This window comes from Chelonia mydas, chromosome 6, assembly GCF_015237465.2.
Source record: "Chelonia mydas isolate rCheMyd1 chromosome 6, rCheMyd1.pri.v2, whole genome shotgun sequence".
NCBI classification, from domain to species: domain Eukaryota; kingdom Metazoa; phylum Chordata; order Testudines; family Cheloniidae; genus Chelonia; species Chelonia mydas.
The window spans coordinates 85,350,569-85,365,379 of NC_051246.2; the positions used below are offsets into that span (position 1 = coordinate 85,350,569).

General features: G+C 41.3%; 1 protein-coding gene across 8 annotated transcripts in view; it reads left to right on the forward strand.

The window, feature by feature from the left end:
- Positions 1-1,574: 1,574 nt before the first annotated feature.
- The window catches only part of NPAS3 (neuronal PAS domain protein 3), an 832,983-nt gene continuing 819,746 nt past the window's right edge, over positions 1,575-14,811 (forward strand). Inside the window, exon 1 of one of the 8 annotated variants that reach the window (XM_037900583.2) lies at positions 1,575-2,436. In XM_037900583.2, the coding sequence (XP_037756511.1) occupies positions 2,279-2,436 (158 nt within the window). In that variant the 5' untranslated portion in view covers positions 1,575-2,278. Of the gene's footprint in view, positions 2,437-5,799; positions 6,457-14,811 lie in introns of those variants that run through there. The other 7 variants (XM_043548371.1, XM_037900579.2, XM_037900581.2 and 4 more) reach the window with 7 other exon arrangements.

The following is a 14,811-nucleotide window of genomic DNA, read 5'->3' on the forward strand; positions in this document are numbered from 1 at the left end:
GCTGGAAAAGTACAGCAAGCACATCTCACAGTGCAACTGTAATACTGTGACTTAAGTTCGTCTATAGGGCATCCTAGGGTTGAACGTGAGCTGCCAACCCCAGTTGCTGTGCCTTAACTGCTATTTTAACCCAAGTTAGCTAACCTGAGTTGAGAACCCACGTTTTTCCAGTGGAGACATACCATGAGTGGTGCCATCAGGGTTAACAGGCAGGTTATCAGGGAGCACAGACAGGCAGAGTATGAATGCTGCTCGTGTACCCCACACTAGCCCAGTGTGTGTGCTTCATCCCCCTGGCTAGAGGGGAACAGGCTGTTACTGCTAACATGGGAGCTACTCCTTCAGGTCTGCCTTATGGATCTGTGGGGTCTGGGCTCCAAGTCCCCAGAGGAGAAGGAGGGTGGTGGATGGACAATACACCTGTACAGGAAAGCTGTAGGGAGGAAAGGCTTTTCCTCCTCTCTTCCCTTAATACTCCTGACTGAACGTGTTTAACGCACTGCCGTTTACACGGAACCCTGGCAAACTAACGCCAGCTTGCTTAGACTGAGTAACTTTAGTGTGGTGAGGGGACAGCATTTGGGCCAAGTACCCACAGTTACTTTCTCGGTGTCAGGGTGAGGCTGGGTGAGTAGATTTGCTGCAAGGGCGTGAGGCTTTTCTGGGTGATTTTTGCAAGGCTTCTGGGTTCCTCCATTCCAGGACAAGGGCTTTCCCAAATGCCTGTCCCTGTTAAGAAAGGAAGGGCTCTGTTGCGGGCTTGTGGCTCGCCCCTTTCCTTCCCCCGCACCCCCTCCTGACGTCTTGGCCGCTTCGCAGGCTGCTGCTCCCTCCTCGCCTGGCTCAAAGGGTTAAGCAGGTGAAGCGCCGCGCCAGCCCCGCGCTTTGGCCGGCGATTGGCTGCGAGGCGAGCGGCCCAGGCCGGCAGTTAACGCGCGGGGAGTCAATCAGCAGCGCAAGTTGTTGTTCCCTCATTGACTCCCGGCGCCTCCGAGAAGGGTGGGAATGGCACGGGGCGGGGGGGCTGCTCTGCGCATTCCAACACCTCGCACTGCACCGCCGGCGGCTGCTGCGCCCTGAGAAGGATCACAACGCGGCACCGCGTGGCTCGGGGCGCATACACATGCACAGCAGCCTTGAAACCCAAGCCAACCCGGTTTTGGGTTGAGAATCACTTTGCAGCGAAGAAGAGGGGCAAGGCAAATCCACCCTCCTCGGTCAGGGAGGGGCGGGGAAATTGCGCCCACTCTTACCCATGTTGCACAAAGGAGCTGTAAATCTGCAGACGCTTTTCCCTCTCGGATATTAAGCAGTTTGCATTAAAGCGCCACCGAAGACGAGCCACCTTCCTCAATATTGTTATTGTTTGCGCCTGCTGCTCTGTGATATAAATTTGCAAAAGGTTCTTGCACACCTCTCAGCTGTATAATTGATATGTTGAAGCAGCAATGGGGATCAGTGCGTGCTCACACACACAAAACCACACACCTTACAAGTTTGAGTAGCAATAACATTGCTGCACACTAGGAGGGGAGGAGAGTCAGTTCCCTATAATAGGGAACAAACTCTGCCATAGCACAAAAGCGGCGCATTTCCTCACTTGTGAAAACCGTCCCTTCATAGAAGGGGGGGGGGGGAGCAAGTTACCAAGAGCAAGAACTTGGGCAGCAACAATCCTCCACTCTCACTTCTTTCTTTACGACTCTGGGAGCTGGGATATTTCCTCCCCCTCCTCCCTCGCGCTGTTGGCTCTAGCCCAGGCTGTGGTCAGCAGCGCTTATTATTACTTCATTGAGACAGAGAAATCCTCCAAGACTTGCATTTTGGGAGGAGGGGTGGGGGAGAGGGAGGAGGGGAAAAAAAGGCAACATTTGCTGCTCATCATTTTCACTGCACCGCTAAAGTAATTGCGCTTCCCTCTCCTCTCTCTGTCCCTACTCAGCCTGGATATTCTGGTATAACCTCAGCTTCGGTGGTATTATTAGCTACACCTTCCTTTGGCAGTGCTGACCCCCCCCCCCTCCAAATCCTCACACGTTGTATGTTTGCAAATCGGTAAAATATCTCCCCCCTCCCTTTACCCCCCATCCTTCCCTTCCCTCCCCCAACTCCTCTCAATCTCAGCCCAGCAGCTCAGATCAAAGCGCCTTCCCTCACTCACAGTGGCCGCCGCTCACTAATGGGATTGCAGTGTGCCTGGCTCTGCTGCTGCAGCCGCCGGAGGGAGAGGAGCTGCTGTACCTCTTCGCCGAGACTCGCTGGGTGCTGAGCCGCGGGGATGATCAGGATCTTCCCGGATTTCAGCGTGCAGGTGACTGCGGCGGCGGCCGGTGGGGCGGCCGGGGGAGTGCCGGCCGGGCCAGGCATGGGGAGAGCCAGCACCGCAGCCAACGGCAACCCGCAAAACGTTCAGGGCATCACTTCCTACCAACAACGGTGAGTGCAAGTCAGAAAAGGGGGTGTGTGTGAGGCTCCCTCACTTGCTTTTCTTTGTGCTTTTGTGTTTCTTTCCTCCCCCCCGCTGTTGGTAGGTCTTTGGGTGTAAAAATTCAGGCTGTTTTAAAATGCACCGAGATGTAAACAAAATCTTCTAGTGGTATCTTGAATGAGTTGGAAAGCAGCAATGGGGGGTGGCGGTGGGGGGAGTGAGTTCCCGGCATCTTAGCGTGGCTGCTGCAAAGTTTGGGATCCCGTCCGCTCTTCCCTGCTAGAGAGGAATTTCTCAATGTCAATGCCTTGTGCAAATCCCACTGTGTGGCAGCCTGGGGGATAATTGATCACGGTGTGTTGATTGATAATTTGTTTTCGACAGAGAAAGAGACAGTTTTCACTTGGAGTTGCACGCTTGCAGGGCCACATTGTAGTGTTATGTCACCTGTTAGTACAGGGAAATATGGCATGAAACCCTAAGTGTACGCAGCACTGTGGAGTATTCATCTTAACTGCATTCTAATGCAAATACACGCGATTCGCAGGCAGCGCCTTTAGGAAGAGCCCTACAAAGTTGGGTTTAGGCATTAAGTCATAATGAAGTTTAAAGACCTTCCCCACCTTGCATCCCGTAATAATTCATTGATAAGTGGTGATACTAACATGGCGTTTAATTACATGACATTTCTTCCTCTTTCTAAGAGTACAAATCTACATTTTCTCTTTGATATTCTTTGCTAGTAGCAAATTAGAACAAAAATCTACTCCCCAGTAATTGACAAAAATAAGTCTAGATTGAAATCTGAACAATTTCTATTTTAAAATAAAATAAAAATAGTGTAGTTCCAAACATCGGGGCTTCCAGTTTTGCATTAAATTAAATACTGGGGTAAAAATGGTGTGTAACCCCAAATATCCAACACCTCAAACTAAATGTGCATATAGTGAATATTAGTATCGCAGTAAGGTTTTACCTTATATTTAAAACTTCACTGATTTGGAAACTCTTGTTTCGAACCACCAGTATTTAAATTGGTGAGATTCAGATAATCAATCATTGCCTGCTTTGTTGTTCACCAACTTTGAGTTGCCTGCCACATGAGGGCAAGTTCTGGAAAACCCATGGGTGTGTTTTCCATTTGATGCCCGATGGTAGAAATTTTCTGGGTGTGACTTTTGAAGGCTTTAGTTCATGAAAAATTAGTATAAAATTGATATTGCAGTTAGATGATCCCCAAGAACTTTCCTTGATAAGGAACGTTTGAAATGAAATATCAGCCTTCTTTTGCTCAAATACACGAACTTATTATATAAAAGAACTGGAACATGACAGATATAAAGAATGGGAAAAAGTTGGGCTAGTATTTTCCTTTCATGGTTTCTGTATTATTTTTGTCACTTATAAAGTATTTAAATTCTAAGGGAAACTGACGGCCACTTTAACTAGGAAGTACAGGCAACTGTCACAATAATTTAGTCTGTGAAGTGGGGAAGTCAAGGGTCAGAAATGTCAGATTGACTTTTAAATAAATGAAAGAGACCTCTGGAGGGGTTAAGCTATACAGAAATATATGGACAAGGCAGCTTGTGAAAATTTAGTACTTCAGTTCGATTTTAATAGCTGGATTTTTATCAGTCAGTAATCAGGAAAAAGTTAGAAGAACAAGTCTTCTCTGATAAACTACCAATACCAATAAACCAAATATTGTTGACTAAATATATAGTCAAATACTTACAATAATGAGAATCCAGTCCAGTCTGGATGCTTTACATAATTTCATGTAGAAAAGACAATTTGCATTTTCTCCAAATGTTAGGTAACTATTAGTTTTATAGACTAAAACTATACCTGTCATTTGAATGATGTTTCAACTTGTTATACTGAAATGCTTTACAAATGTACCAAAACACTGACATCACTTTTATGCTCATTGCAAAAATCCAAGATGACACCTCTGAACTTTTTTTTTCCTGGGGGAGGGGAGGAAAAAGGTTTGCCGGATTGACTGGCATTTTGTGCTTTTTGAACCCCCACATTCCTTGATATAAAGTTGAAAGTCTATTACAGATCCCATTTCTAATGACTGAAATAAAAATAAAAGAAATCCAAGGATCTTATGTTGAGATGTAGGATGTTTACTCTGGATAAATACAATATAGTTAATACGTGTATGTATTGCAGAATGACAAATACAAAAAGTCCAGTAAGAAATGGGGCCCCCATCCTTGAAATACTTACCCACGTGCTTAACTTTACTATAGTGAGTAGACACGTGTGTAAGCGTTTGCAGGATCGGGGCCTAGGTGAGTAGGCTGCTTTGAGAGAGAAGCTGTCTGCGGGGGCTTGCTCCCTGGGCTGCCCTGGCAGCCTGTGTCTGCTTCTGGAAGTCCTCAAACCTAATAGGTAGGTTAGGTCAGTCTCGCTGGTTTCTACAGGGAGAGATTCTTCTGCTGGTGCATTTACAACGCCCTACAGCCAAACTTTCAGGTGTTTCAATAACTTCTTCACTCGCTTTCTCTTGCACAAGTCATACGTGTAGCCATCCCATTTCCCTTTCCCTTTTTAAGTTATGGAGAAGACGCTCTGTTTAAAGCCCGTTTTTAGGGCTTGATCCTGCGCCCATGGAAAGAATCTGGTTCATTTTAGGAACAGGATCAGGCCCTAAGCAGCTGAACTTGCAGGCAGCAGAAGCCCAGCCACAGAGTTATTTTGGCTTTGAAAAGCCATTTACAAAAGAGACATTGTCTTTTAAAATCTCTTTAACCCCACTTCTCCTGGTATGTTAAAAGAAATCTGTAAGGTATGCTCTTTTTCTCGCTCCCTTATTTCGTGATCCATTTGGTAATCTCCAGTGAAAGTGAAGCATATGCTTTCCAAACCGAGCGAGTCACATTGTGTTAACATGACCAATGTTACATCTTTCAAGAAGAGAACATCTACAGCTGGAACTGTATACTAAGATGCGGGATGTGTACATACTCAAATGGGAGTGCGTACCTATATTCGCAACCCTCTCCCCATTTATCTGCGGTTTCTGTACAGAGGATGTGAGCTATACACACGTGCGTACACTTGTGTGTATCTAACGCATATACTCTCTTCCAATACCGTATACATAGTAGATGCACATATGTTGCACACAACATATTGCGCACACACGCACTTCTCCATATGTAATGCACACCCGCTGTATAGAGCATATGTTGTCTCAGGGATTTCTACATACAGTGCACACATGCTCTCCCCTGTGCTATGCACACATGTGCATTAGCAGAGTTACACATATACACCCCCCTTCCCCCCCCCCCCCGTGTCTCTCAGCCCCTCTTTTCTGCTGGATCTGCTGCTTTAGAGCAGGAAAGTGTGCGAAACTGCAACTGAGTGGCGTTGTTGCGCCGGCAGCGGAGGCTCTGTCCCCTGCACAGAGAGTGAGAGCGGAGCTGGGGAAGCAGCTGGAAAATGCCCAGAAATACTTTCACAGCGGTCAAGCCCGGAGCTCCCTGACTCTTCCCTCCCCCGCTCGCCCCAGCCCCGCTCGCCCCATGGCCTGGCACCCAGCTTAATCTGGCCCGTGCTGTGTGCGTGTGTCACACCTGCCGGGCGATGCCAATGGCCGGGCTGCCCGCCGGGGCTGCGCGGCTCTCTCCCCCCGCCGCCGCCGCCGCCAGCCGCCTGTCTCTGCGCTTGGCATGTCTGTGGAGCCGGCGGAGCCCGGGCTCTCTCCGCTCCTCGGCTTGTGGACGGCGGCCGCCGCAGCAGCCGTGCTAGCGAGCAACCTGCACCAGGACTGCGCCGAGGAGCGGGAGCCCGCGATGCTTCGGCCTGAGTACTTTTCCTTAGCCTGTCTGGGTAATCAGGGCCATTGCCGCCGCCGCCGCTAGACACACCACACACGCCAACCCCGGCACGGGGAAAAGTAAGGGAGAGAGGAAAAATCAAAACAACAACAAAAAAACCAAAACAAACCCCAGGAAGATGGCGCCCACCAAGCCAAGCTTTCAGCAGGATCCTTCCCGGCGAGAACGGTAACACTTTCTCTTTACTGAACCTGCCGCAGCGCCGCGCGGTGCCGCCGCCGCTGCTGCCTTGGGTCTGGGTTGGCTGCCATGCCGGGGAATGGTGGGAGGAGGAGGACTCTCTGCCTGCAGATACCCGCTCTCCCTGTCAGGTAGTACGGGGAGTTTCTCTCCTATTGCATATTGTCTGCACACACACACACACACGCGCGCGCGCTGCGAGCCTCTCCGCTGCAGCCGCCGCCAGTCTCAGAGCAGTGGCACCTCCCCAGCTCGCAGGAGCCGGTGTTTGGCAGGGCGCGTTGACGGGGGAGGGAGGGGTGTAGGTGGTGGTGGTGGTGGGGATCCCCGGGGCGGCCCCTTTCGGGTCTCTAGTCTCCGCGAAGGAGGGGAGAGGGAGGAGGAGGAGGGGGTGACTGGGGGTTGAGGAGCTTGCACCAGGCCCGGAACGTCTTGCTGAGGGGCCGTCCGTGCTTGTGCAGTTCAAGTGCAGCAGCTAGGCCAAAACTAGGGAAGAGCTGTTTGCTCTTCGCAGCAAGCTGCGCTTTCGGGCAAGTTTGTCCAAAGCGTTACAATAATTGCAGAATAATGTACACTGCCCCCCTCTCAGCCCCGCCCTTGGCGGTGGAAACACATCAGGCTGTTTGGAACAGTTGATACTTATTGCACTGCGGAGTTGGTTAAAACACGCAACAGAATTTGCATACAAAATATCAGCAAGGACTGTAAACGGATGTTATTCTTAGACTTCAGAGTGGATGGTACTTCTCCCCTTTGCTTCTAAACCACCAGTCTCGGCCCGTATACTTTTCTTTGGGATTGTGTTTGCTGTTAATTGACTGTTGCTGACATGAATTGGCCATAGCAGATTTGTTCTACTAAAATGACACTTTCTAGAAGTGATCAGTAGGAAGCAGTTGACAAGTTCATGTGATGTGACTCTGTGATTCTTACAAAAGTATTCAAAGATCCATTTCACTAAGATGTATGTCCAACAGGAGGGCAGCCAAAGTTTTTTTTTTGTTTGTTTGTTTTTGTGTGCTTTCCTCAGCATTATCTGTGAGTTTGGGATGAGTGGGAGGGTGAGGAAGATGCCTGGTTAGTTGTAAAATGGAAATTAACATGTAGACAGCTTTTAAAAGTGACTGAGTCACATTGTCAGATTTATATTTTACAGTGCAAGTTGATCTGAGAAATATTTTCAGAAAATATGTTGTGGTCCAACAGTTTTTTTTCACACTTTTAATTTAAAACTTGTCTTTTTTAAATGTGATGGTAAACATATCACAGTGTATGTTTTAAAAAATTAAATAGTTGCAGATTTGGTAGAAATATCAGTACTTTTCATGGTGAAGTAATTTACTGAGTATGGCAAAACCTTGGAAAACTCTGTTTTGTATTCTGTATATTGTATAATTAAAGTACTTATATAGCTGTGATTGATGTCAACCATTAACTGTTGCACTTCGACAATGTAGTCAAAGACATATGGAGCTGAATTTGGATATAGGTGTAATGTGCACCTCTATTAAAAATCCAGAAATCAAAGGTCTGATTTATGTTTTGGCTTCTCTTTAGCTATAAACATTCAACATTTTCTTCCAGTGGTTGCATAGGAATTTTTACTGTCTTAATAGTGTCTTTAGCAACATGGTTTTTTTCTTTTTTCTATAAAGTTCTTCATTTGCAAGGAAAACAACAATGTATAAATATCAATATGTTTTTTTCTAATATACAATTTTGCTGTCTTCTTTCTGATCCTGGTACTGTATTAGTAATAAATGTATTTTCCAGGACAGCTTCAGTAATCTCTCCAGCAGAAGCATATTTGTGTGCCATTTTGGGAATTTCTCTGAGATAGGAATCTTGAAGATAGAATTAATTTCTAGGGGAAACTTCATAGCCTTTGCATGAGTGCTTTCTTTATCACCTGTCTCCATTTGGCATTCGGAGAAGGTAAATCAAAGTGCGCAATTTGTTATTCTGCTCCACTTGAGAGCTGAACTAAATAACACTTGGTCTGAAATTCTGATTGAAGTTGTAGGAGGATATACTGTATTTAATTTAATGCCCTTTAATAGCATCTTCTTGTTCAGCTCTGATGCTGTCATTTTAAAGGTTGGATCAGAGTAGTTTTACCCTGTAGGGAGTGGGAGGAGTAATCATTTCAGGGGAACAAGTAGCCTAAACTCCTAGAACGCTAATAGCCACAAATGTGGCCTAGTGTCCAGACAGTTTTGTGCCCTGAGAGTTCGCTTGGTTATCACTGTTTACAATGCTCTGAACACTTTAAGTATAAATATTACATGTGTAAGTTGATTTGTTTTTATATGGGAAATTATATATAATCCTATGTGTTCTTTAGAAAAAGTTTTGGAAAAAATGTAATAGTGCTTCAGTAAATATACACTAACATGCATTTTCTTAAGACGTATTTAACGTTTCACTACATTCTTTCATGTAACTGATTATTTAAGCCTACTTTGTAAATCTCCTCTGAGTTGTATCTTGTAAGTGATTTGAAAAATGGCTTCTGCAATCACTGTTTTCTTAGTTCTTAAATAAACTAGTTATCAAAATTTAGACCCATGAGTGTAAACAATCTATATATTAGCGGCAAAGAGTCCTGTGGCACCTTATAGACTAAGAGACGTATTGTTTGTTTGTTCATTTACACAGTATTTAGATGGAATGTGTTAAAATACTGTAAACAACAGGATAATGGTTTGAAATGTCTTCCAAAAATGATATATGCTACCATTAAGTATTAATACTACTTGAATCATTTTAAAACTTTGTTTTACCTGTTTAGATTGTGAAATAATTATTTTTGAAGTTATGCACTTAAACTTCTTTGATTTTCTTTTAAACTCTGGTAGGCTTCAAATTATACAGTTACAGTACCAGCCTAGGATCTTTCAATTGTGTGGATATATATCCAAAATGATTAAATAGAAGTGAAATGCATATGGTATGCCAGTGCTGATTTGTAAAGCATATTGCAGTATCCCAGTGGTGTTGGTTTAAAGTAAAGAAAAAAAATCATCATTTTTGTATTTCTTTCTAGAGTATAAGCTTAAACACAACAGTGATAAATGATGATATGCATTGTCTAACACTTGCTTTTATATAAATAGCTCCAGAAGATTGCTTAAATGATAATCGAAAATATGAAATAGGGTGGCCTTCATATCACAAGGCCAAGGGTCTACAAATGGAAAAACTGAAATAATGAAAGATTTCCAAGGCAACAGACTGTCAACAAGAACAGTAATGCATGGGCATATCATAGAGCTACCAGAGAGGATATTAGATCTTATAGCTCTAGAGCCAGGAGTTATAATGACCTTTATTAAATAGAGCCCTCCCACATTACAACAATCTTTCTGATTTCTGATTTATGGATTAGCAGTCATACTACTATTCATAATTTGAAATAATATCCCACCATATTTGATTTGCTGCATTTTTCCCCACTGGAATCATGTATTATTTAGGACTTATGTGAAAGTATTGATCAACAAAAGTTATATTAGGTATTTTCAGTAACTAATGGGATTCTGAATAACAAGGTTTTGTCTGCTGCATTGTTTTTTACATTGGTTTACAGCATAATTTTTTTCTTACTGGAAGTAATAGGCATTTAACTTGTTTTATACCAAACTAATGGTGCTATGTAGAAATACTATTTTTATACTGAATAATTATAGCATTGCTTCTTAGGTCCAACAACTTGACATTCATAACGAAAGTTACTGAATCAAAATTAGCAGTTTACTACAACACTCCGAAGTATGGATATTTTTAAGGGAACATCAGGATACACCATGAACATCAACCTCCACATTCTTCTTCTCAGGCCTTGAATTTCAGAGTGTAATGGATTGGCAGTTTCAAATTGCATTTGGTTTGAAACTTGGCATACAAGTTGTTAGCCAGATGTGAAATTCACTGCAAAAAATTATGTAAAACAGTTGTTGAAAAGTGACACAGACAATTTTTATCATTCCAGCCACTTGTTTTACTAATATTCTGGCTAAAAGGTATCTTTATTTTTAAAAATAATTTGTTTCATAAATCTTTTTTTGATAGCGGTTTATTTATGGGGGGATGTGTGCTGAGATTTTTGAATATCTGAAATTGAGCATGCTGACTAACTGTAGTAATTTTCATAACATTTTGGGTTTGATCCTGCTCCCATTGACTTAGTGGCTGCAGGATTGAGCCTCAGTACAGAATGTAGGTGAATTTCATTTTATATGCATTAAATAAGTGATTTAATAAGTGATTGGGGTTCAGTGTAACTGGACTGATGCTGAAAGTGGAACTAATGTGACCGATTCTTACATGTGCAAGTAGGCCCATTGGGGTAATTTCCTGTTAAAGTCAATAGAACTACTGCTTACAGGTGGAAGAGTTACTCATGTGAGGTGAGATTTCAGAATCTGGCCTATAGTGGTTTCAGAAGTAATTACATTGAAACTTGGCACACAATTTGCTAGCATGGAATTAGTTTTTAAACTAAGATACATTTTTGAATGTATTTAGCCAAGACATTTCTTTCTCAGTGCTGCTTTTTTTAAAACTTGGAAATTAGTCCATTGCTGCCAAAGTGTTTTTGACATTTGGAAGAAATGTTTTGAAATGGCATTAATAAATCTATTTTTCATAATAGATGGTATCTTTCTGTGTAATATATACAAGACTACTGCATGTTATCTTTGCCATACGAAGTCCTAGTAGTGTCAATGAGGTGCTTGTACTGTTGGTTTTAACAGAACTTCACATAATAAGAATAATTTGTTATAATATTGCATATGAAGATGCAGCATAGTAGGAATAAAATGTTTGCTGGTGTGTCTTACATGACTAGAGCATTGTTCTGTGACCAGCTTGAGCTGTAGTTTCGCAATACACCAAGTCCCAGTGAAATGAATAGGACTCTTGTGCCATTGATTTCAAAGGACTTTAAGTAGTAAAAATATTCATTAATATTGTATAGGGTAGTGGAACATTACGTAGAAAAATATGGTGTGGTAAGAACAGGATTATGTTTGCAACAGTGTCTTTGAAGAGCTATATTCTGTCTTTGGAAGTGTACATTCAAATTATATTTTCATTGAAAAGAAAAACCAAAGGAAAGAAAATACTATAGAAAGCCAAAAGGAAAAATATATTTTTTTACATTTAATACTGTAGGCCTGATTTTGTTCCCACTGAGGGTAATGGTAAAACTCTCATGGACTTGATTAAGGTAAGGATTTGGCTGTGCATCTGTGCACCATCAACTACAAAAGAACAAGGAAACTCTGAAATAAAAATGGAGTAGTCCTCTGTCAAAAGGGCTTCCAAGAAAATAGCAAGTCTATCTGGTGGGCTTAAATATTGAAGCTTATGTAGTTTCTGATCCTGTATTCCTTACACAGGCAAAATTCAAAATCACATTGAAGGACAGGTGATCTCACATAACTTCATATGAGGACAAATTGGTAATAATTAAATGACTCATTAAAAGAATAGGCTCGACCCTTGAGTTGAGATAGCTTCTTTTCATGGTGGACGTTTTCATTTTCAGTGCTGAATTTTTCTTATTTTTGTATGTTGAAATTACACTCGTACTGTCCTCTCTCTGCTCTGGGAACGCCTGTTGATGTCACATTACAGCCGAGCAACACTTAATAATACTTAGCGTTTTTGTGAAGATTTTCATCTGTAGAGCTCAGAGTGCTTTAAAAGGGGCATATGCATTTTTATGTCCATTTTACAGATGGATAAACGAAGGCATATAAAAATCATGAGAACTGGCAGAGCTCATACAGCAATGCTAGAACAGGGAATAAAATCCAGGGCTCCTGACTCAAACTCTGATCCCTGAACCACACTGCCTCCTTAGAGAGCTTGGGGCTTTGTACTCCTTATACAGGGAAAATTCTCATTGAAAGAAAGTGCTATGATGGAACAGCTGATCTTATTTTTTATTTCTTATGGAAATCAACATCATATCTGTTAATTTCATTTATAATGCTGGTTCAACACTATGTTAAGCAATTAAAGTGAAAGAGTATTGTTTCATTAAAGTCAGGGATCATAGGTTTACATTGATATATATATATATATAACAAATCAGTGTTCAGGATACAGTCTGAATAGTATGCATATACATAATCTACAATTAAGTCCCTTGGGTTGGGATTTTCCAAGGAGCTGAAGAGATTTGGGCACCCAACACCCATTCAGTTGCAATGGAGTTGGGTGCCTACACACCTTAGGCTCATTTGAAAATCCCGGTCTGGAAGTTTTGCCTGCCTGAGGAATATGGAATTGGGTTCATTAAATTTTGTTTGGCTATAATGTTTTTAAACTTAATTGTACAGAATAATACTGTTTTTGGGTTGTCATTTTGGATTAAATTAGAAAAGGGCATATTTGGCTTGTGATAATGCTCACATATATTGTACATTTTATATAAACTGGGTGGGGAGTTGCTTTGTTGTCTTGCTTATATATCACGTTGGAGAGATGGAAGCACTTGCTAATTTAAAGTTTATTTCATTTGAGCACTAGATTTAGATGTGCATGATGTCCCCAGAATTGTCCTTTTTAGATTGCAGTCCATTTAGCAAAACAATAATTTGTAAAGTTTTGGAAGGACTGGCTATCTCTGTTTAGGGGAGAATAGAGACTGAGTACATTACAGTGAGGAAAAAAACCTCTTGTAGGTAGGCAGATTCTGTAGGTCAAGGTTGAGGTCAGGAGAAAGGGCTGAATGACTGAGTCTTTTAAGTGCTGTCTTTGGGATAAAAAAAAAAGGACTTGTTGCCATTGCTGTTTATCCGTTAGCCTTCATAACTGCAAAAAGTGTTCATATTTGTCAGTGTATCATTGGATATAGAATTGGTACACTTGCTTCAACACTTGTTCCATTGACAAGAGGTTCTGGAAAAAATAAAAAAATAAAAAACAGAATGCTGTTTTTATTTGTAGGTAACTAGTAAAAAGTACTGAAGAGAAACAGATGCTTAGGGCAGCCTTATTAATTCATTGTTTTTGAGTCACTACTCTGATTTACTATAAAACTTGTATTTCTTCTGAAAAATAAAAAGTACAGTAATTTTTTCAATGGCTGAATGAGCTAGATAAATGGTACTCAAGTATCAGTGTTTGAAGGATCCAAATATTTTACTAAAGTATCTTAATTAATTGGATGTTTACTTTAATAGTTAGGTTTCCTGTTTAGAGGCAGTGTTCTGTAAGGAGAGCATACATTTGATATGTAAATTATGTATAGCGTTGAAGAGGACCAATTTTACTAAAGTTGTATTTTTACTAAACAACTGTTTCATGTTAAAAAACAAAAATAAACTGAATTGGCAGAAAGTACATATCTCAAATGAGACTAATTGTGGAAAAGGTATAACAGTGCTTGGATCTTTTAAACATAAATTTGGTTCCCTTTTTGCAGTGAAATTGACTTTGCTCTTAATTTTTTTTTTTGTTAACAAAACCTAATTTCCTCTTCTACAGAGTTGTAGTTTGCAAACCCTTATTCCATGCATTCTAGCACCAATTCGCTCAAAGTGTAATTTTATGTTTTTGCACCACTTCTCAAGACTGGGGCTTCAGTGAAAAGGATAGAGTAAACACTAAATCCAAAATAGAAGAGTGACTTGACACACTGATTATATACCTTTGGGATTCTTTTTATAACATACAGTATTTAGGTTATTTCTATTCTCCCACATCTTTCCAAGAAATCATGGATGGATATTGCCTTTTTACTTGTTTAATTATTTTGTAATATTACTGGAAAAAGTATTTCAACTCCTACTCAGGACTTAACTTTTTGTGTGGAGGTTGTCATATTTTATACTGTTTGTTCCATGCAAATAGGAAGAAAACAATCTTTATGGGGAAAAGCGGCTAATGATTGGCAAAATATGTTCTCCTTTCCAAGCAAAATGGAGCATTGGACAGTTAGTACTCTTCTATATTTGCTATGATACTTATAATGGGGAAGACTTTTCATGTAATTCTACAGTGATGTATACAGTTATAGTGTACTGTAGGCACATATATCTATTACATACACTATATATGTATAGTTGCTTGAAAGGAAATAATGTTATATGGTTGTCTTCAGCATGCTGTAAATGTCTTATTTTAGATAAAGTTAAATTTAAATGCACTGGGATGGTGACTTTTTTAACTAATGCTGTGAGGGAAAAGTAGGCTCATAATTTTTAGCACATTTTTATTGTTCTGTGTAAATGTAATTTGTTAATCCTGTGAAATTTGTCATAGATAAATTTGCTTGGATTATCTTGTCACCACCGTATCTGCATTCTTTTGTTCATTGCTTATTCA